Genomic DNA, 22,316 nt, shown 5'->3' with positions numbered 1-22,316 from the left:
CTTTTTTATACTTGTAAAAAGCAAAGGCAGTTCAATTATACATAAATGTTTCTAACTTCAATTTATATGCAAACATTTACAATAAGACCGTAATAAAATTTATAGAATTATGAGCTCAAAAAATAACAGCAGTATTTAGAAATTATTAATAGCTAAAATATTACATTAAAATTATAATTTTACTTTTTCAATATGTGAATCGCTAGGATGTAAGGTTTAATGTGCGCAGTTTCAGTGCTGTATAAAAAGTTATTTTGTTTGTAAACAAATGTCATGTTTGTAGGTACTATTGAAAGTATACTAGTTAAATTTTATTGAAATATGTCGGAATACTGTGAAAAACAATGCAGTATATGTTTAAAAAATGATCTTAACTGTGTTAATGTGGACGGTTCACAATATCAGTATATATTTATTAAATTATTCGATGCTACCATGGCGGTTGCTGTAAGTGTAGAAAACTTTATAAATATTCCTTTTTTTTATTCGTTTCACAGGGCACCGGCTAAGCTTACAAGTATTCCTTAGGATTTTACTTTTTCTTTGTGAAATTACTTGCTATTGAAAGGAAGTGTATTTTTGTTAGTCGTTACTATTTCGTAGTTTGTTTTTATGTTAATGGTATGGCATGGTAAGTAGAGTGTGATCTAGATAGAGTAACGAATAAGAGACGATTACCTTTCGCTAGTTGACACAATTATACCGACCTGTTGTACCGAATATACGCAGGCTGACTCCAGAACGCATCACATTTATGAGGGCCAATATGGTTTTACACCTTATGTGTCTTCAGGGCGGTAAAAATACAAACATCCTACTTAAAGCAAACAAATGTTCACCCTATTTAACAATAAGTAAGGTGCATTTACCTAAGTTTGGATATTATGTGAGACTGTATACCAAAAATACCATGAAACTGGTTAATATTTTATTTTCTAATCAATGAGTAAGCACAGTGGCCTTGCCTGATGGTAAGAGAAGAGATGTTTTTTTAATTATATTGCTGGTGACTTTGTTTAGTTTTGGCCCACCTGATGCTGCCAATGCCAACCAATATGAGGCCTTTGTTGTAAAACAATAAAGTTTTATTTTGCTCTTCCTCTCATTGGACTTCTATTTGGTTTTGTGGACTTTGTCATATGAGCTATAGAAACTTTATAAGTATGTAGTCCGAACATAATGTGTAAACTTGTAATCTTTTCTATGTATTTTGTGTATGAAGATATTATCATCTATTTTTATAGCTTATAGGGAGAATTTAAAGATAATAAAATTATCACGTAAAGCCTTAATTATAACCAATTCGATGTATAAAATGCCTTTATCACTTATATATTTTATGACAAATAATATTTTCAAAGCGCCTCTCATATTATTGAAAACCTATCTGAACTTACCCAAATGCATGTTATTTACATATTAATAAAGTATTAAACTTTTTAGGAATCCAAAGTTTTGTGGCTCTGCCTATGGTGCAAAGCTATTATTAAAAAGGTAAACGATTTAATGGATTTTGCAAAAGAAGCTAAAATAAACAAGCAAAAGGTAATTATATATTGATTTCTGTTTAAATAAATATATGGGGTTGAAATTTTATAAAATAAAAATGATATTTTTTTTAGACTGAAACAACACAGCCAGCGGAATACACATTAACATTACATCACAATCCACATATAGATATACCACCAAAAGATTACAATCAACAAAAAGATAAAGATAATACAGGAAAAAAAGATATAAAATTAACAGAAAGAATCAATTTGAAAAAAGAAACAAATATAAAACTAAGTAGATTGAAAAAACATAAATTAGATGAGATGAATTTCGATGTTCTTTATTTGAATGTTGATGAGCAGAAGAAAGAGATAGAAGAAAAAAAAAGATCAGAGAAGTATAAACAGTGGTGTTTGAAATGTGACGACTGTGGAGAAAGTTTTATGTTCAGACTTGAATATGAAGAGCACCGAAAGAGACATGATTTGGTAACATTATATTTTTTGTACTAATGACATACATAGCATCAAGCTTCTATCCTATAGGGGTATGCAGATACTATGGATTACTACTGCACGAATCTGGCATACTGCTCGCGCTTCCTCCACTTTCATCAATCTTTTCAAGCATTCCCGCCGGTTCAGGGAGCTTTCAACCTGGCATTTACTGATATCAGATATCTAAAATTCGAAGGTTCGGTGCGGTTGACCTCTACCGGCATTTCCATCATAATTGCTCAAAATCTAATTAACTTAGTGTTCGTTTCTGATATAAAAATGCGTAATTAATAGGCTCGTATTCTATCACATAGGACGGAACATACATGTCAAAAAGTAGACCTTGTTTACACCTCTACCTACCCTTTCAGGAAAAACGGCGTGATGTGTGTTTTATTTTGTGCTATGTTACATTTCAGACGTGAAAAACACTGACATCCTTATTAGATTTCAGGTCAACACGCCTGCAAAATATGTCGTCTAAGATTCAAATCCAATGATGTTCTATCACAACATACATTAGCCCATAAACGCAGGTTTGTTTGTCGCTCCTGCGGGTCCAAGTTCAAGCGTTGGTCCCACTGTGTGGTCCATCGGGAGAAATGTGGATCCAATAGTACGCCTGCTGTGTGTGCCGTCTGTGCTAAGATATTTGGGTGAGATTGGACTTTAAAAATACTTTATAAAAATTACCACCTTCAAAGACCAGAAAAACTAATAAAAAAAACTTCATTTCGCACTTGAGTTGCCTATCGATAGTTGATGTCATATCGATAGTATCGATACTATCGGTAGTTTGATACAGGGCAATGGTATTGATATACAAATATAGTATCGTGTAGACAGTATTAGTTTTAATAGTAATTATTGATACTACCGATACTATCATTAGTATTATCATGTAATAGTATCGATCCTATCGATGGTATTGATAGTATCGATTCTATCGATAGCGCTATCGATATTGTTACTAGTTTTCGAGGTCATCTGTCGATGGCGAAACAATTGATAGTTGGGCAACTGTATTTCGCTCCCTTAAAACTAAGTAACTTAACTCAAACGTTATATATTTCCAGATATAAAAAACACTTTTAAAAAAATTAACCACCTTCAAAAACCAGTAAAACTAACAAAAAATACTTAATTTCGCACCCTTAGAACTAAAGTAATCTAACTCAAAAGTTATTTTGTTAAAAAACGACCATCCAAATGCTCTATAACCCTATGACGAGAAAAAGAGAACATTATAGAATAGAAACAAAGATTCTCAGTTCCGACGACCGCCCATACTGCCTTCTATATTGTTTTCAAATCTTTTATATTCGTTTCTCACCAATCGTCTTTTTGAGTCAGGTCACCTGTTCTAAGGGTGCGATTTATTAACTTTTTTAATGGATTTGGTGATAAACAGGGTATTTGACTATGTTTGATTTTGTGCGTTTTAAAATATGTAACAGCAATTAGTACAAAAAGAAATCTTTCTGTGAAAACAGCATTAAAATTAGATAAGAAATGAGGCAGTAATTCAAATTTCAAATATTGCTACGTGCAGGAGTGGGTGTGGAGTGGAGATATCGCTCTATCTCTTTCTTTCGCACGCATCGAATGCCCGCTGACGTCACACGCAAGTATTTCGTCCCTTTTCCGTTTTTCCTACTACCTAATTTCGATGGTTTATAACTTGTAGATATTTCAGAAGATTTCAATGATTTCTTTTATTTTAGAATTTATACGACGTACCTATTTTATAAGTTATAAATAAAAATAAGTCAAATACCCTATTTACATACCGAAACGAAAAAAAAGTGAAAAATATATTTTTTCACATACAAGAATTTATTTAAGAGCCATTCTATAATAATTTCTACGTACTGACATGGGTGCCGCTAAATTAATTTTAGGGAGGTGCATCTCCATCTACACACTATGACTACGTGTCATTTATTTTCATATTTTTTTTTCAAATAAAAATCGCCAGGGTATTTGCATATGCGAAACCATAATTAAACCTTTGTGGTCGATAGTTGCCATTGTCATTCAGTTAATATTTATTGTGATTTGTTCCGGACAGGGGGGGGGGGGGCGTGTGCAACTCCTTGCACGCTTATGCGTATGTATATTAGATTTTATTTTGCAGAGATCATCATTCCATGACGATCCATATGAAAACAGTTCACGAAAATACTAAGAAGTATGTATGCGAGCATTGTGTTAAAGTGTTCGGGACGAAACAACGACTCACTGTTCATATAAGGTGTTGTATATTATCTTTTTTTTTATTCTAATGACGAGATGAGCTTGCCGTTCGTCTGATGGTAAGCGATACGACCGGTAAACAGTAGAAACACCAACACCTTGAATTACAAAGTATTGTTTGGTATTCCTCTGCGCTCGCCTGAGACATGAGATGTAATTATGTCCAGTAGTTAGTATTTACACTGGCTACAATGTTCAAACTACAAAACAACAGTGACTACACACTGCTGGCACAAAAAGACATTGCGGTGGTACCTACCCAGGCAGACTCTCACATATGAGAGATCTACCACCAATAAGTACATCTATACTTATTATAAAACAAAGCCCCAAAAGCTGTCTGTATGTGATCAATTTTCTCTCTCTATATCTCTAAATCTACAGAACGTATTTTTGTACGGTTTTTACTAAAAGATAGTGCAATTCTTGAGGTAGGTTTAGGTCAATAGTATATTACGGTTTTATACACACATAACATCACGCATTTTATCCCCGAAGGGGTATGCAGAGGCGCAACTAGGGCACCCACTTTTCGCCAAGTGTGTTCCGTCCCATGATGTGATAGGGGGCGAGCCTATCGCCATATCGGGCACAAATTCCAGACTCCGGGCTGATACTGAGCAGAGAAACCCAAATATCACTGCATTACGGTTTTATGTAATTTTTAAATACAACGATCATTGTTGGTCTCCCTCCGCATCTGTCTGCCTGTCTGAACGCAATAAACTCAAATCTACTCAACGGAATTCAATGAAATTTTGTATGGAGATTGAGACCCTAGTAAGAATCAGTGGCGGAGCGTCAATACAATTCGATTCCTACCGGCTTCCCTTTTAGGTTTAATTACGTTTGTCCTAGTTTTTGTTTTCTGTTAAATTGGCCGCGATATGTTAACTAAGGCAATTCCTTTACGTCTCGACTTGCCTTTTGAAAATTTTCACCCTTCGCTACTGGTAACAATATAGGCTTTTTATCCCTGGACAATATATCGGGACTTTTATCACGGAAAACTCTTGCACAGCTTCAGCTAGTACAATATATACTTTAAAATTAAACTATTTTTCGGATTTGATCGCGGTTTTAATATTTTAGTTTTCTCCCGACGTTTCGAAGACTCAAACCATCGTGGTCGGGTGGGGGGAGGGGGGGGGGGGGGTGAGCTCATTCTGCGCAGATCGGACCAACAGCTAAAATTGAAAAAGTTGTATAATTGTAAACTTTGCGGACCGACGTTTTTGACCAACACGTCAGTCCCCCCCTGACCAAAGTCTTCGTAAAGTTGGGAGAAAACTAAAATATTAAAACTGAGATAAAATCCGAAAAATAGTTTAATTTAAATGTCTAACATTCGCGTAAACTTATGAAATTATTAGTACATATATATTTATATCTTTTCTTGTTGATTAACAAATGGCTTATATTTAGAAAGATTCCGTGTTTGTGTTTTTACAGTAGTTTCTTAGATTAACGCGTTCATACAAACAAACTCTTCAGTTTTATATAATAGTATCGTTTTAAATTTTGAACAAATAGTTTTTAATGGACGTTTGTGTCTATAGAATATACATCAATGTATACAGAAGATTTGATGTTGATTGTTTAGCTAGTTTTGTTACTACGTATGTCTCAATAACGTTACGTTTAAATCAACCGTAACAATAAACTATGGTGTAACAATTAGACGAATCCGTGACCAATTTGTTATAAGAATAACATGTTATGTAAATGTAATGGGATATGCGTATTGTTTTTATGGTAATAAAAAACCGTGGAGAGGCCATTTTGAATGATATACGAAGAGGAATTCGAATTTCGAATTTTTAAAAAGCGAAAAGTCTGGTTGCATAGGTTTTTTTTTCTTTTTTTTTTAAAGAATAAAATACGTAATGGAATTCGGATACTGATTTTTTAGAAAACGAAACGGCGAGTTGCCTAACTTTTTTCTTTTATTTTTTAAATTATACTATTATTCGCATTTTATCGCGGTTTTAATTATTTTAGTTTTCTCCTGACGTTTCGAAGACTTTGCAGCAATAGAATACGATTTATCGGGAATTTGGAAAGAAGAGGATCAGTAATGATGATATGGAAAGGAAAAACCACTGCTATGTCTGTTTCTGTCAAGCAGCAGTGTGTAGTCACTGTTGCGTTCCAGTTTGAAAACATTGCAGCCAGTGTAACTACTGGGCATAATGAGACTTAACATTTCATGTCTCAGGATGGCGAGCGCAGTGGAATACCAAACAATACTTTGTAATTGAAGGTGTTGGTGTTTCTACTGTTTATGGGCGGTCGTATCGCTTACCATCAGGCGAACGGCAAGCTCATCTCGTCATCCAAAGCAATAAAAAAAATCTAGTTTCCTCATGATGTTTTCTTTCACCGTTAAAGCAAGCTATAATTCACAAAGAAAGAATTTTAGAAAAGTGAGAGGTGCGTTTGGGTTTTAAACCTGTGGACAATAGTCTCGGCAGTCCGTTTCACACCCAACTAGGCTATCGCCGCTTCCTCCATAGCTAAGTTTCAATATTCATATACAATATTAATATTTTAGGTCTCACACTGGACTCAAACCTTTCTCATGCGACAAATGTTCTAGAAGCTTTGCAACGCATTCCAATCTCCGTGCGCATTCTAAAGTCCACAGTAACAATAAGGACCATTATTGCGTGGAGTGTAACAAGTATTATAAAAGCGAGAAGAGTTTGAAAAGACATTTTCTAGAAGCTTCTAAACATGCCGGCGATGGGAGGTGAGTATCTAATAAAATAGGTGTTATGATTTATTTTTATTAATTGTGATTATTACTGGTGGTAGGATGTATTTCATATCCGCCCGGATAGCGGTGAACTACGCCACCGAGGCAGTCTCGTCATCTTGGCTATGGGGCCGTTCAAGTATTACGTAACGCAATTGGGGAGGGGGGGGGGGTTGTCTAGAAAACGTTACGATGTTACAGGCGCGGGAGGGGTGTCTCGTACATGCGTAACAGTTTTTTTTTATTTTAAAACAATAACAAAGGTATATTAGCGACTTTCCGGTATTTTTCGAAAAATAATTGTGATTAAAAAAAAATGTTACTTTAGAGTTACATACATTTTGGAGGCGGGACGGGGGCGTACAGGAAAACGTTACGGCGCGTTACATGGAGGGGTGGAGTGGTCAAAAATCTTCAAAAATTGCGTTACGTAACACGAACAACCCCTATAGCATTAAGCAATGTTGAATTTTGTAAATGCCTATTATGGGTGTACATAGATAATATGTTGTGTTATAACTCTGTCATAAGATATAAGAAATTGTTATTAGTGAGTAATTAATATGTACGCTGTTTGGCGTTTATTTAAATAAATAAATGTTATATCATTCTTCAGGTATATATGTGAAGATTGTTTGAAGAAATTTATAACACAGAAACTATTGGATAAGCATATAATGGCGGCACATTTGACGGAACATCGCTGCGAGCATTGTTATAAGGTAACCATGCATGTTCTTTAGGTGTTTTTGTATGGTTTTGAATGACGAGACGAGCTTGCCGTTCGCCTGATGGTAAGCGATACGACCGATAAACAGTAGAAACACCAACACCTTGAATTACAAAGTGTTTGGTATTCCACTGCGTTCGTCTGAGACATGAGATGTTAATTATTATGTCCAGTAGTTACACTGGCTACAATGTTCAAACCGGAACACAACAGTGACTACAAACTGCTGCTCGACAGAAATAGACATTGCGGTGGTACCTACCCAGGCGGGCTCTCACATATGAGAGACTGTTTAATTAGTAGTAGTATTAGGGCGCGTGAAAATAAAACTTAGATTTAATATAAATGTAGCTAAATGCTATTAGTATTCAAAAGTGTAAAATCAATGGTCAGTTGAAGGGTGGGTGGGGGGGGGGGGGGTTGTACGCTGTTGGTTGCTATGAAATGTTAATGTACCCACAATTTTTGCTCAGCCTCAATTTAGCAGTTTAGTTACCCAACTTGTACTCTATTTATAACTGAATATACTATCCCCTTTATTCATAGACGTTATTTATCTAAGCTTTGTCTTTGCTGTGATAACAAGTCTGTTTCTCAATGCTGACGCTATGGCAGCCTACGCAGTGCGTAGATATAGGGCCGTTGTGATTGGCTAATATTGAGATACAACTTGAATCTAGTTGGCTGTCAGATAAACAAAGCTGAGAAACAGACTTGTTATCACAGTAATGCTCCGTCCTTAGATAAATAACGTCTATGAATACGGGGGTATGTCTATTTTTCTCATGTCTGTACATGTGTAAAAGAATTTAATAAATACTTAAATAAAAACTTTGTTTGTTGCTTTATATGGTATACTTTCGTGCTAATTTTAATTTTCGCCTATTTTTTTGACTCATTGTTTCACCGATGTGTTATTTTTTTCAGTTATTCTCCAATAATGCTAATCTAAGGAAACATGTTCGATCCATCCACACAACGACGGAAGCGTAAAGATATGGACAGTAAAAGGGGGATAGGAATTAATATTTCAGAGTTTCTTGCTTAATTCTCTGGTGATAAGTGCTTTCCGAACTGTAAGAGTTAATATTGACGGAATCTTAATAAATGGACATTTTACGGTTTCTAAATAAATTATTTTATTTCATAAATTATTTCATTTCTTATTTCTTGGTTAAATAAATATTTTAAGATGAAAATATTATTTTTATTATTAAGTATATGCAAGTAGGTAAGTATATATGAAATGGGTAAATGCAAGTAGGTACATACGAAATTGTTCCACAATTGTTTTAACATATTGTGACCTTATTCTGCGTAGAACAGACCGTTAACAGGAAAAAAAATGTGTAAAATGTAGGTAGATATCTTAAGTAACTTTTCGGATGACCAAGACCTCAGTCCTTTTGTGACCATGAAGGCTGCAGACTTCGAAACGTGTGGCGAAAATAATGGAAAAAACCGCGAATACATCCAGAAAATACTTTTATTCTCTACCTAATTGCCTGAGTAAGTACTTATTATCAGTAAAAAGGAAAGAATGCATCACTACATAGTATAAAACAAAGTCGCTTTCTCTGTCCCTACCTTTGTATGCTTAAATCTTTAAAACTACGCAACGGATTTTGATGCGGTTTTTTTTAATAGAGTGATTGAAGAGGAAGGTTTATATGTATAATAACATTCATTAAATAGTGGAGAAATATTGCACCCGTGCGAAGCCGGAGCGGGTCGCTAGTAATGCTATATATTTCTTACCCACTAGCAAAGATATTAAATTAATTAGCATATTTTCTATAAATATATTATTTTAGTTTAATATCAAACGCTGTGACATTTTGTCACACGGATATTTCAAATTAGACAACGACTTATTACTAATTGGTAATAACTTTTGGCGGCAATAGCCTAGTTGGGTGTGGAACGGACTGCCGAGACGAATGTCCGCAGGTTCAAATCCCAAGGGCACACACCTCTGACTTTTCTAGTCATGTGTGAATTCTTTGTGAATTTATCGTTCGCTTTAACGGTGACGGAAAACATCGTGAGGAAACCTGCACATCTGAGAAGTTCTCTGTAGGAATTTCGAAGGTGTGTGAAGTCTACCAACCCGCAGTAGGCCAGCGTGGTGGACTAAGGCCTAATCCCTCTCAGTAGTAGAGGAGGCCCGTGCTCAGCAGTGGGCAAGTATATAATACAGGGCTGATATTATTATTATTATTATTAATAACTTTTGGAGCAAAAATTTGGCCCTGATGTCCAGTTTATCACTAACTATATAGTTTCATGTCTGGTTTCTTATAGATTTAATCATGACAACCTATATCATGGTTCCTTCAACTAGAAATCATTTTACAAACTTCGCAATCGACGCACGTTCGATCCCGTACGAATTCCTATACGTGGCCAAAATACCTTGAGCCTTCCATGCTCATTGCATACGCGTTTTATGCGAGTTTTCTGTGCGATTGTTCGCTGGCAGGGGTCTGCGTATATTGGTTGGCTTTGACGTCACGCACACACCTCCAAGTGATACAATAAAGCGATTGTGGCGCTTTTTACGATATTAATTAATATTTATTTAAACTAATTACATATTATTATCTTTATTAATATATATGCGATAGTTTGTGAAAGTGTTTGTATGTTTGTTAGAAGTAGAAATATAAATATCTAATAGGTACATTTATTTTCCAAAAATTACACTTCTTAATCTTCAGCAAAGGCGTCGCAAAAGGGCTGTTGAGCGGATCGTCCCCTGGTTAAAGGTATTATATGCTAGCCACCCCGATACGTTGCCCTGCTCTAAAAGGAGATAAAATCCTAGAACCCGGGTACAGCGCCACCTATCGGGCTCAATTGTAAATCTAAACTATCCCTGCCAACCCAAAAACAAATATAATCAAAATTGATCCTTTTTGGAGTTTAGTGACATACACACGTACACACGGGCGCCGCCAAAATTAATTTCTGGGAGGTGCATCTGCTCCTACCCACTATACTGCATAATATCAATAAGTTTTTAAAAATGCTTTATCATAAAACCTTTGTGGTCGATCGTTCCCATCGTTGCAGATTTATTCAGTGACTTATGTTTTTTGTGATGTATTTCTGGGCAGGAGAGGTGCTCGTACCCCTACTTGCACGCCCCTCCCGGCGCCCATGCATGTACAGAAGATATATTTATATTTATTCAAAAGAAAAACAGCTCTTTTTAGTAATTAAATTATGACCGCCCGCTCGTTTCGCTCCTAGTTGTTTTAAATCCATCCGCCATTTGTACTTCCTGTTATTACACCATCTCTGTTCTATATTTATTATTATTTACAGTTTTGATATACAATAAAGAGTTTAAATAAATAAATAAAAATAAATAAACATCTAAGTATCTGCTAAATTTACATAAATATCTAATGTGCGAAGTTATAACAGTCGTTAAGTATTCTTTTTCTGCGGACTGTCCGCTCCGTGACCATGAAGGCTGCAAAGTCTTCGAAACATCGGGAGAAAACTAAAATATTAAAACCGCGATAAAATTCGAAAAACAGTTTAATGTTAATGTTACCTACATAATCTTCCTTGCATTTACATTTCTCATAAAATAGACAAAATATTCCGCGTTCTAACAACTATAACACCATGCTCATACTAACAACTTGAGCAAATAGACATAATTTGATCGTGACTCGAGGCGTATTTAACTTTACAATTTGCATGGAAGTTAAATTATAATTTGTCGGAATCTATTGCGGTGGTAGGATGTATTTTATATTCGCCCGGATAGCGACCATACACAAGGTGTTAAAACCTTGTATAACCCACGTAAGTGTCGCGTTCCGGGATCAGCCTGTGTATATCCGGTTCCAACAGGCCGACATAATCGTGTCGACTGCTAACGGGTAATCATCTCGGCAGTCGACATTTTATTGAACTCCATTCCATTCACCATCAGGTACAGTGTAGTCACTGTGCCATATAGTAAAAATACCTACGAAATTATTGTGAAGAATTCTCAAGAATGTAGTTCTCATGATTCCTTCACCGTTAAAGTGATCAATAATTGATTGAGTGACACACTAGAGCGTCGCCAGTCGATGGCCCAGGGAGGGGGGGGGGATTAACCCATTTACCAGCGGAATGTTTGCCGGCAAACATGACAGCTACATGACATTACGTGTGTCACGGGAATATAACCTTATATACTACTTAATAAGGTTATTTTTCCGTGACACGCGTAATGTCATGTAAATGTCATGTAGCTGTTATGTTTGCCGGCAAACATTCCGATGCTAAATGGGTATGGAGAATGAGAAAGTATGAATTGTAGGTAAAGTCTAGAGCACGTGTTCCTCCCGCACTGTCCCTCAACTGCTTTAAAATAACAGAGCAGAGCGTAATTGAGCGTACGGGAATGATCGATCAAGCAACTCCAGTCAAAGACTTAGGACCCTGGTTGCTTAAAAAATAATAGTCTAAAATCTAAGTAGATATTGTAACTTTGCGAATGAACAACACCTCAGTGCCCCCCGTGACCATGAAGGCTGCAAAGTCTTCGAAACGTCGGGAGAAAATTAAAATATTAAAACCGGGATAAAATCCGAAATATAGTTTAATTTTAATGTCTTACATTCGCGTAAACGAAGAAATCATTAAACACACGTAACTTGGAAAAGTCCGTGTGTTGGATTTTGTTTGCTGTACCTTTGTCTAGTTCCATTCTCAAGTAGGCTTCCGTTACCTTTGGATACTGGACCCTAATTATAATTCAGACGGTTCAAATTCCATCTCCGCATCCGCAACAAATAGTAAACATTGATAACGGTTCTTCGAAGCGACGTTTGTTTATGTAAAATTTATAATAACATCGTTTGCTCCAGACGCAGTGAGACGCCGCCTTACAACGGCGTTCTAAAGATTTCTTTTCTACATGACTTACGTTTCTTAGCTTATATTCATTTTGACATTGCGTTACTAAATGAAACCACATACTTATCTACTTGGAAATAACACTTTACAATAAGTTACTTGAGCCGTAGATGTAAAATAAAAAGTGCAAATTAACAAAATAAATAGTAATAAAAAGTAATTATAATTTTATGCGCCATGCCACTACTACTACTATAAGAGAATTCATCGCAGCAACATCATACTTTCAGTCAAAAATACACCCACGCACATGGCATATTCGCATTAAACTACAAACTAAATGTAGGTAGATATTGTAACTTTGACTTTACAGATGAACAACACCTCAGTCCCCCCCGTGACCATGAAGGCTGAAAGGTCTTCGAAACGTCGGGAGAAAATTAAAATATTAAAACCGCGATAAAATCCGTAAAATAGTTTAATTTTAAATGTTCTTTTGTTTATTTCAATACAACGGCGTCGCTATGGGGGGCAGGGAGGGGCAGCTAACCTCCCCCCCCTCCCGAGGTTCTAAAACTCCAATGAATCTACCAATTCTATTCCTAAAATTCCGTACGCTTAATTACGCTCTGCTCTATGTTATTGTTAAAGCGGGAGAGAGATAAGTAGTGGGGAAGGAACACGTGCTCTCGACTTTACCTACAATTCATACTTTTCTCATTCTCCATATCAACTTGCTTCCCCCCGCGCCATCGGCTGGCGACGCGCTTGTTTATATGAAAATGCTTCTAACGTTATTGATTCTGTGCATCTCCTAAAGTAAACATTATTTAAATTTGCAAGTAACGCTATTAGATGCAGAATTAAATAAGGAATATTGTGGAAATTAAAATTTTTCAGAAATATCTAGAATGGATTTTTAAAAGACATTATTCAGATATTTGGGAATGACTAAATGTTATTATTATTATTCTACCCTGTAGTCAATTCTCCATTTTGTTTCTCAAAAACTAACAATAATCATATTTTTGTAAAGCGCTTTATAAACAGCGCTTTTACTTGTACTATTTATAAAAAAAAAAAGAAAAACCGGTCCTATGAGTGACGTCACACAGCTGCAGATCGCCGCGCCTCTCGGACCGCGTCGTCTCGCGTCACTTCATTCGAAATTCGAACGCGTTGTCGGCGCGCGCGCGTTTTCGTGTTCTTTATTTAAAAATGACTATTTGAACCATAAAGAATTGTGAATAAAAAAAATATATTGTCTGGTTAAAATTGTTAGTGATTGCAAGAAACAAGGATTTGTTCAATTTTCTGTGCATATTGGGATATTCAGAAAAAATAACAGGATGTCGGTAAGTCGACGCATAAAATGTTTTTAAAATAAATAAATTGTGAACGCAATGCCAATGAACTAGTGACTTTCACCTGCACTGCGTAATGACCTTAACAATACTTTTGATCTACAATAATTAAACATAAATAAATTTTAATAAACGTTTTTCAATACGCAATTTAAAAAATAAAATTAAAAAAACCCACGCTTCAATTACTCAAGGCAACGAAAGTAAAATCATACAGCCTGTGTATATCTATAATGAATTGTAAACATACGTGTGTGTTATGTAAAATTATGTGTTTTAGCCGATGTTGGTCGCATTATATTACCGTTAAGTATAATAAGGACACGCGGAATGAATAGTCCGATACTAGCATGATAACATAATACAACCATTGATAGTTGTTTACGAGTCTGTTACATATAGTGCAGGTCTTATTATTTTAGGTACCAGCCGAACATTAATATATTTGTATTAAAATATACTTGTAATATTAGTAAGAGAAATAAATAAAAAGTCTGGAAAACGTTTTGTTTAAATCTGCCAAGTAGGGGTGGTTTATTGGTGGTACGTCTCTTATATGTGAGAGTCCGCAGGTACCACCCTAATATCTATTTCTGCCAAGCAGCAATGTGTAGTCTGTTGTGTTCCGGTTTGAACATTGTAGCCAGTTTAACTGCTGGACATGATTAACATCTCATGTCTCATGATGGCGAGCAGTGGAATACCAAACAATACTTTGTAATTCAAGGTGTTGGTGTTTCTACTGTTTATGGCTTGTATCGGTTACCGTCAGGCGAACGGCAAGCTCGTCTTGTCATACTATAAAGAAAAAAAAGCACATAGCTGCGCAAGTTGTGTGTCCCAATATTATTCTTAAAGGCAGTGTGTCCATAATTCTATTGAAATTGTGGGTGAAAGTGGCCGGAGAAGATCACTTAACATATTCTTCACCACTCTTTCCATGAAACGATACCAATAACTTTTTCAATCCATCGCGAAAATTGACCAATCAGGACATAGAATTTTGACATTTACAATTGACTCGTTCTGATTGGCTATTCTTATTATTGGATCAAAGAATAAGATTGGGATCGTTGTTTAAAAAGACCGTTAAGTTTGTTAATTATTACAGTTATTTCGGTTTAGAAGCCAAACCATTGAAGCCATTTTAAAAATAATTCTTTATGACCGATCTCGAAGTAGGTATCCTTTCAAATACATACATAGTATCGCGCCTCTATCTATAGGGGTAGGCAGACTACGGATTGCCACTTTGCACGATTCTGGCATACTTCGCTTTCTCCACCTTCATCAATCTTTTCATGCATTCCGCATATTCAGGGTACTTCTGACCTGGCCTTTACTAAGAATTTCATCTGACATTCGAAGGTTCGGTGCGGTCGACCCCTACCGGCTCTTCCATCCACATTCGCCTTATATATCCTCTTTGTCAGTCTCTTATCATCCTCTCCAAATGCCCAACAATTTTAGTATAGTCTCACCAATTTAGGTTACTAAATCCTCTATCACTCCACACATGTCCATCACCGAATTGTAATATTAACGATTTTTTTCAAATCGTTTATAAATGAGAGTTGCGAGGTAACAAACAAAAAAAAATACACGTCGAATCAATGCCAGATTTATATTTTTATGAGTGTAGGCGACTTTATTTCTGCCGCTCCATGTAGATAGGTTTATGTATGTAGGTTTTTAAAATAGGTACTTAATAATTTTCCATTTCTTTGTATTATGGAAGGCACTAAAGTTAAATAAACGAATAAATAATTATATCGAGTGAGCGTCCTCTGAAAACTGCCGCCCCTAAGAGGCTGTCGCCCATAAGCTGCGGCCTATACGGCCTATTTACAAATCCAGGACTGCGTCGAATTGAGAACCTTCTTTATTTAAGTCGGTTAAAATACACTGGTATCCTCTAGGAACGGTAAAAATGACCCTTATTGTCTCAAGCATGAAATAAAACCCACAACTTGTCGGGTACGACAGACTTGTCTGAGAGAGAATTTAATACAGCGGTCAGGGTCGCATTGAGGTCAGTGTAGAAGCCACGGACTCACGTCCGTTCTGCCAAACGTTATTTATTATTGTAATGTATGTAAATGATGTCATCTGTGGAACATCACTACGTCCTGTGTCGTCTGTGACTAATTGTGTCTCATCACTACGCCTGTCTGTCAATAAATGTTTTATGGCCGCTACCGACGCCTATTATTTTACACAAATGCAGAAATATCACAGTGACGACGAGGATTAAATATTGTCGCGCTCAAGATCGTCGAATTGAAAGTGTAAAGAATTGCAAAATGGCAATAGGAAAGATAGGTGAATTTAAAGTTAGTACCGACGACTGGGGATTGTACGTCGAGCGAGTTGAACAGTATTTTTTGGCGAATAACATTAAAAATGAACTTCAGGTTTCCACCCTGATTACCGTTATGGGCGCGGAATGTTACGAATTGCTAGTAAATTTGTGCACGCCGGAGAAACCAAGCAAAAAAACGTTTGAAGAGATATCGTCCATCTTGAAAAAACACTTGCAACCCAAACCGAGCATTCTTGCCGAAAGATTTAAATTTCGGCAAAGATTACAAAAGGAAGGCGAAAGCATCGCAGAATACGTCGCAATTTTAAAAAAAATGTCTAAATCTTGTGAATTCGGAGGCGGGTTAGACGAAAGCATGCGCGATCAACTAGTATGCGGCATCAATAGTGAAATAATCAGACAGCGGCTTTTTGCGGAGGAAAAGTTGGATTATGCGAAGGCCTATAAATTAGCTGTCAGTATAGAGGCCGCGGAGAAAAATGCTGCAATTGTAGAGGGTCAGGCACGACCATCAGCGCCTGTCGAAACTAAATGCCTAGCTATTAAGAACATGCGGCGAAACACGGTACGTCCATGGGGCCCAGCAAAGGATCATGTAGCATCGACGCATCGTAACAAGTTGAATGTCGGCACAACAACAGAAGTATCGTCGGAGCCAGCAGAGCGCGGCCGTCCTTATCAGCAGTGCGGGGTGTGTGGGAGATCACACCACACAGCTAGCTGCAAGTTTGCTAAGTATTTTTGCAGGGTGTGTAATAAACAAGGGCATCTGAAACGTGTATGTCCCCAATTGACGAGTCAGAACTATGTGGCACAAACAGAAGACATTGGAAGTGCAATAGACAGTGATGCAAGCGATGAGGTAATCCAAAATGATATTAATCAGTTATCAATTGAACAATGTAAACCAATCTATATACAAGTCAATATACAGGGTAAGATTGTTAAAATGCAATGTGACACGGGCAGCGCAGTATCCTGTATCAATTATAAATTATATTGCAAATTATTTAGTAATTTGGATATAAAAAACTGTCAATTGGGTCTGAGGTACTATACAGGGGAGATAGTGCAGCCACTAGGCTTAATAACCCCTATGGTCAAATATGAAGATAAATGTAAAGTATTAGATTTATATATTATTAAAGATGGTAACACTGTCTTACTAGGCAGGCAATGGCTAGCAGAACTTAATATTAAATTGCCAATAATCAAATATGACCATATCAATATGTTAGGTAAATATGAAACTTTTAATGTAAAACATTTCAGTTCCAGATATTGTAAAGTCTTCGAGGACGGGTTGGGCTGTTTCACCGGTGGGCCAGTAAGCATCCACGTGCGTGAGGGGCGCGCCCTGTGTACATGCGGGCGCGACCACTGGCGTACGCAATGAGAGCACCGGTGGAGCGTGCCCTAGACCAGCTGGTGCAGGACGGTATCCTCACGCCCGTCGACCGTTCTGACTGGGCAACACCAATAGTACCTGTGGTAAAAAAAGATGGTAACATCAGAATCTGTGCTGATTATAAGCTTACTTTAAACAAGGTGTTGGAAATTGACCGTTACCCTGTACCGCGAGTAGAGGACTTGCTGACACGTTTACATGGGGGTGAAAGATTCAGCAAAATAGACCTTTCACAAGCCTATGCCCAATTAGAATTAGATGAATCAAAAAATACACAGTCATAAATACTCATAAGGGTTTATTTATGTATAATCGGTTAGTATATGGTTTAGCTTCGAGCCCAGGTATTTTTCAAAGACGATTAGAACAAATGTTTGCAGATATGCCAAATGTTGGGGTTTTCCTTGATGACATAATAATTACAGGCCTAGATACTCATTGTCATATAGATACATTGCATAAAGTATTTCAAAGGTTACAACATTATGGGTTTAAAAGTTAAGAGAGAGAAATGTAGTTTTTTTAAAGAGTCAATCAGTTTCTTAGGTTATGTTATAAGCAAAGAGGGGGTGCATACAAGTCCTGAAAAAGTTAAAGCAATCATTGATACACCACAACCCACTAATAGTACAGAGTTAAGAGCATTTATTGGTATGACAATGTATTATGCAAAATTTGTAAAAAATATTAGCACAATTCTCGCACCATTATACGATTTATTACGTGCTCATGTTAAATTCATCTGGTGTAGCAAATGCGAGATTGCTTTTACAAAGGTTAAAAAGTTATTGGCATCAAGTGAAGTACTAATACATTATACACCAGACTTACCAATAATACTAACCACAGATGCAAGCAGTGTGGGTGTTGGAGCAGTGTTGTCACATGTCACACCGCAAGGCGAACGACCAATAGGGTATGCATCCCGATCACTCACCTCTGCAGAGCGCTCATACGCACAAATAGATAGGGAAGCACTTGCTATAGTATTTGGTATTAGAAAATATCATCAGTATTTGTATGGCCGGCGATTTATACTGAAAACAGACCATAAGCCACTAACATATATATTTGGCAATAAAGTAGGTATACCAGTTATGGCCGCGTCCAGAGTCCAACGTTGGGCTGTCTTGCTATCAGGTTATACTTACGACATCGAATTTGTTCCTTCTAAATCGAATGGTGCAGACGGATTGTCCAGGCTGCCGTCCAGTAGCAATATTCACAAAGACAACGAAGTCACTTATATAAATTTTGTAGAAGACTTTTTGCCAGTAACTAATAGAGAAGTAAAGGCAGAAATATCTAAGGATAGGTTGCTAAGTCGCGTGTTGTTATATGTGCAGTCAGGTTGGCCAGAACACTGTAATGAAGATGATTTAAAACCATATTTTATGAAGCGTAATGAATTGTACATTGAAAACGGATGTCTAATGTGGGGCTATAGGATAATAATTCCTAACACATTACAAAACGTTGTACTAAAACAATTGCACAGTAGTCATATGGGAATCGTTAAAACCAAATCACTAGCTCGTAGTTACATTTGGTGGCCTAACATAGATAAAGACGTGGAAGAAGTGTGTCGACAATGCGATACGTGCGCAGCAGAGAGCGCCGCTCCACCTAGGGTACCACCACAGCCATGGCATTACGCGTTACAACCGTGGACGCGACTTCACATCGACTTTTTAGGGCCGATTAAGGGAAAAACTTATTTAGTGTTAATTGATTCCAGCTCTAAGTGGCTTGAAATTTTCGAAATGCCCTTAACGAATGCTGCACAGGTTATACGTGTACTGCGTGCTACTTTTGCACGATTTGGTCTTCCGGTAGAGTTAGCATCTGATCAAGGACCTCCTTTTACAAGTTCCGAGTTTAGTAATTTTTTAAAACAGAACGGTATTCGCCAAATATTTTCACCAACTTACCACCCGTCATCAAACGGCGCGGCCGAAAATGCCGTCAAATCATGCAAAATGGTAATCAAAAAGGCATACAGAGATAATGTTGACGTAGACGCGGCCTTACAAAATTTTCTACTGGTTTACAGAAATACATCGCATAGTACCACTGGAGAAACACCGGCTATGTTGCTTCAGCGACGTACTCTTCGTAACCGGCTAGATTTGTTACGTGGAGACTGTTCACTGAAAGACAGGGTTAACAAGGCAAAGCAATGTCAAATAGAATATGCGGGGGTATTCAACGGGAACTACATGTGGGGGAAACTGTATGGGCTAGAAACTATAGCAAGGGAGACAAGTGGGAAAAGGGTACAGTAGCATGTAAAGTAGGTTCTAGACAGTATATTATAGAAACGGGAAACGGTCGGCAAACAACAAGACATATAGATCAAATTAAACGGAGATCACGTTTTTCTGATGTTACTGGTCCAGAGCTTACAGACACGGTCGAGGAGAATCCTTATAAGAATAAATTCCTAAAGGAAAATGACGTAGAGGATGTCGAGCCAACACCAGAGAAAAATATTTATGATAAACCGATATTATTAGAGGAAGATAAGATCGGCAAGGAGATTAAGGAACAGGCGGGAGAAGTGGCCTCGGGAACATCGCAAATAATTTCCACTAATCCGGAGAGGAATTCGCCACAGCCCTTGTCCACTTCTCGAATTAAAAGAATTTGTAAGCCGGCAAAAAGGTTCGGTTTTGATGAATATTAATTAAGTATAAGATGAAACATTTGTATTTGATATTAGATCAAAAATGTTAGTTATATATAGAGTAAGTCTAGATTTAAGAAGTGAGGTGTAATGTATGTAAATGATGTCATCTGTGGAACATCACTACGTCCTGTGTCGTCTGTGACTAATTGTGTCTCATCACTACGCCTGTCTGTCAATAAATGTTTTATGGCCGCTACCGACGCCTATTATTTTACACAAATGCAGAAATATCACAATTATAAATTGAATAAAAATAATAATATCAGCCCTGTATTATATACTGTCCTATTGCACGGGCCTCTTCTACTGAGAGAGATTAGACTTTCGTCCACCACGCTGTAGTGCGAGCAGACTTCACACCCTCAAAATTCCTATAGAGAACTTCTCAGGTATGCAGGTTTCCTCACGATGTTTTCCTTCACCGTTAAAGCAAACGATAATTCACAAAGAATACACACATCATTTTAGAAAAGTCAGAGGTGCGTGCCCTTGGAGTTTGAACCTGCAGACATTCGTCTCGGCAGTCCGTTCACACTCAACTAGGCTATCGCGGCTCTTTTAAATAAATATATTATAAATACAAATTGTATACTAATTAAAATGGGTGAATGCTATTCACACACGGGAGAAGTTAAACTTCTGAATAATTGCCTACGAGCATTGACGTATATTCTATAGACATGAACGTCCATATAAACTATTTGTTCAAAATCTGAACTAAAATGGCAACCGAAACGTGACCGTTATAACTTATTTATTCACTTGAACAAATAATTTAACTTATTTGACTAATATTTTTTATTCAAGAACACTCCGTACACAACCACAAGTTGTCAATATTGACCATACTAAAGTCAGTTTGAATAGATTGCAGTTCAATACAGTTGAATACTGAATGTTCGGAACGCCAAATCTACTACGTAGTAGTATATCGATGCTCAGTCAAAGACAATGCAAGACTTCCTAATTCAAAATTATTTATTGTATTGCTATTGTAAAAGGTTAGTATTGTCACATTAACCTTATAACAGTGACATTTGGTTGCCGTTTTAGTTCTGATTTTGAACAAATAGTTTGTATGGACGTTCGTGTCTATAGAATATACGACAAAGGGACTTATCAAATCGAAAATTATATCTGCATTCTTATTTAACGACATAGAAATCTCATTTGTTTCAAAAGTCTCCCTTAAAAAATAAGTACATACCTATCTCCACCTAGTCAAACTACTACTAAGAATAAACATGACTGTTTTTGTAAGAATTACAACAGATCCCAAGTCCATTTCTGTTGTCTTCACACCTGAGTGATTATTGTGGACGTATAAGGCGATCAGTCGACGGTTTCCGGTTTAGAGCATGTTCCACTGTGGTGGGCAGGGAGGGGGGATCGCGTCGCGTTCCCGACTGGATAGTTTTGGAAAACCAGCGGTCTGTATAGTCTGTTCAGAACAAGAACCGTCGTATTTGAGGTCGCTGCTGTGCTTTATTACCTCTTTTGTTTAATTCTAGTATGTCAACAAAAATCCCTAAAAACAACACGCAAGATCATTTATAACAAAGCAATTCATTACAATGAGTTTAACATTTACCAAATGGCGGGAAAGTGTTGCTATGTAAAAATCGAAAGTTAGTTCACTTTTTGGCCAGGACGGTTGTCTTTCTGAACACACTATAGTCGCGTTCAGCCAACCGATAAGTTTTGTACCCATAACGCAAACTTACGCGTTATAGTAATGACTTCTTATGTTTACGCAAATATGACTTAAGGTTATAGCTTAAGGTCCATTTTCATACAAATTTAATATGACGAAATTTTAAAGGCCGAAATATCCATGCATATTAATTATTTTTACGTTTTTCTTTCAACTGCGAGAACTAATCACTAACTAGACGTGAATTTAAATTCTTTACTTGCCAATACTTGTT

The 22,316-nt window shown here is 36.8% G+C and overlaps 3 protein-coding genes across 4 annotated transcripts in view; all 3 read left to right on the top strand.

Annotated features, from left to right (window-relative positions):
- Positions 1 to 259: 259 nt before the first annotated feature.
- Positions 260 to 8,885, top strand: LOC115449793 (zinc finger protein 85). The gene is made up of 8 exons (XM_030177686.2): positions 260 to 447; positions 1,444 to 1,545; positions 1,623 to 1,985; positions 2,442 to 2,650; positions 4,132 to 4,248; positions 6,805 to 7,002; positions 7,625 to 7,730; positions 8,666 to 8,885. The coding sequence occupies exons 1-8, from the start codon at positions 322 to 324 to the stop codon at positions 8,729 to 8,731; spliced, it is 1,287 nt and encodes a 428-aa protein (XP_030033546.2). The 5' UTR covers positions 260 to 321; the 3' UTR covers positions 8,732 to 8,885.
- A 4,696-nt stretch (positions 8,886 to 13,581) lies between these two features.
- The window catches only part of LOC115449782 (solute carrier family 2, facilitated glucose transporter member 1), a 55,766-nt gene continuing 47,031 nt past the window's right edge, over positions 13,582 to 22,316 (top strand). The window contains exon 1 of the mRNA XM_037438922.1: positions 13,582 to 13,959. Within this exon, the coding sequence (XP_037294819.1) occupies positions 13,954 to 13,959 (6 nt within the window). The 5' untranslated portion in view covers positions 13,582 to 13,953. The remainder of the gene's footprint in view (positions 13,960 to 22,316) is intronic.
- Positions 13,972 to 20,584, top strand: LOC119189450. Of its 2 annotated transcripts, none has more exons than XM_037439092.1 (2): positions 13,972 to 17,153; positions 17,570 to 20,584. In XM_037439092.1, exons 1-2 carry the CDS (start codon positions 16,272 to 16,274, stop codon positions 17,576 to 17,578), a joined length of 891 nt encoding a protein of 296 aa, XP_037294989.1. In that variant the 5' UTR covers positions 13,972 to 16,271; the 3' UTR covers positions 17,579 to 20,584. The 2 variants fall into 2 exon arrangements, with proteins under 2 accessions (XP_037294989.1, XP_037294956.1); XM_037439059.1 differs by having other exon boundaries at positions 17,564 to 20,584.

Source organism: Manduca sexta, chromosome 1 (assembly GCF_014839805.1).
Source record: "Manduca sexta isolate Smith_Timp_Sample1 chromosome 1, JHU_Msex_v1.0, whole genome shotgun sequence".
Taxonomy (NCBI): domain Eukaryota; kingdom Metazoa; phylum Arthropoda; class Insecta; order Lepidoptera; family Sphingidae; genus Manduca; species Manduca sexta.
Note: the sequence above shows the minus strand (reverse complement) of the source record. Positions and strands in the feature narration are given on the sequence as shown.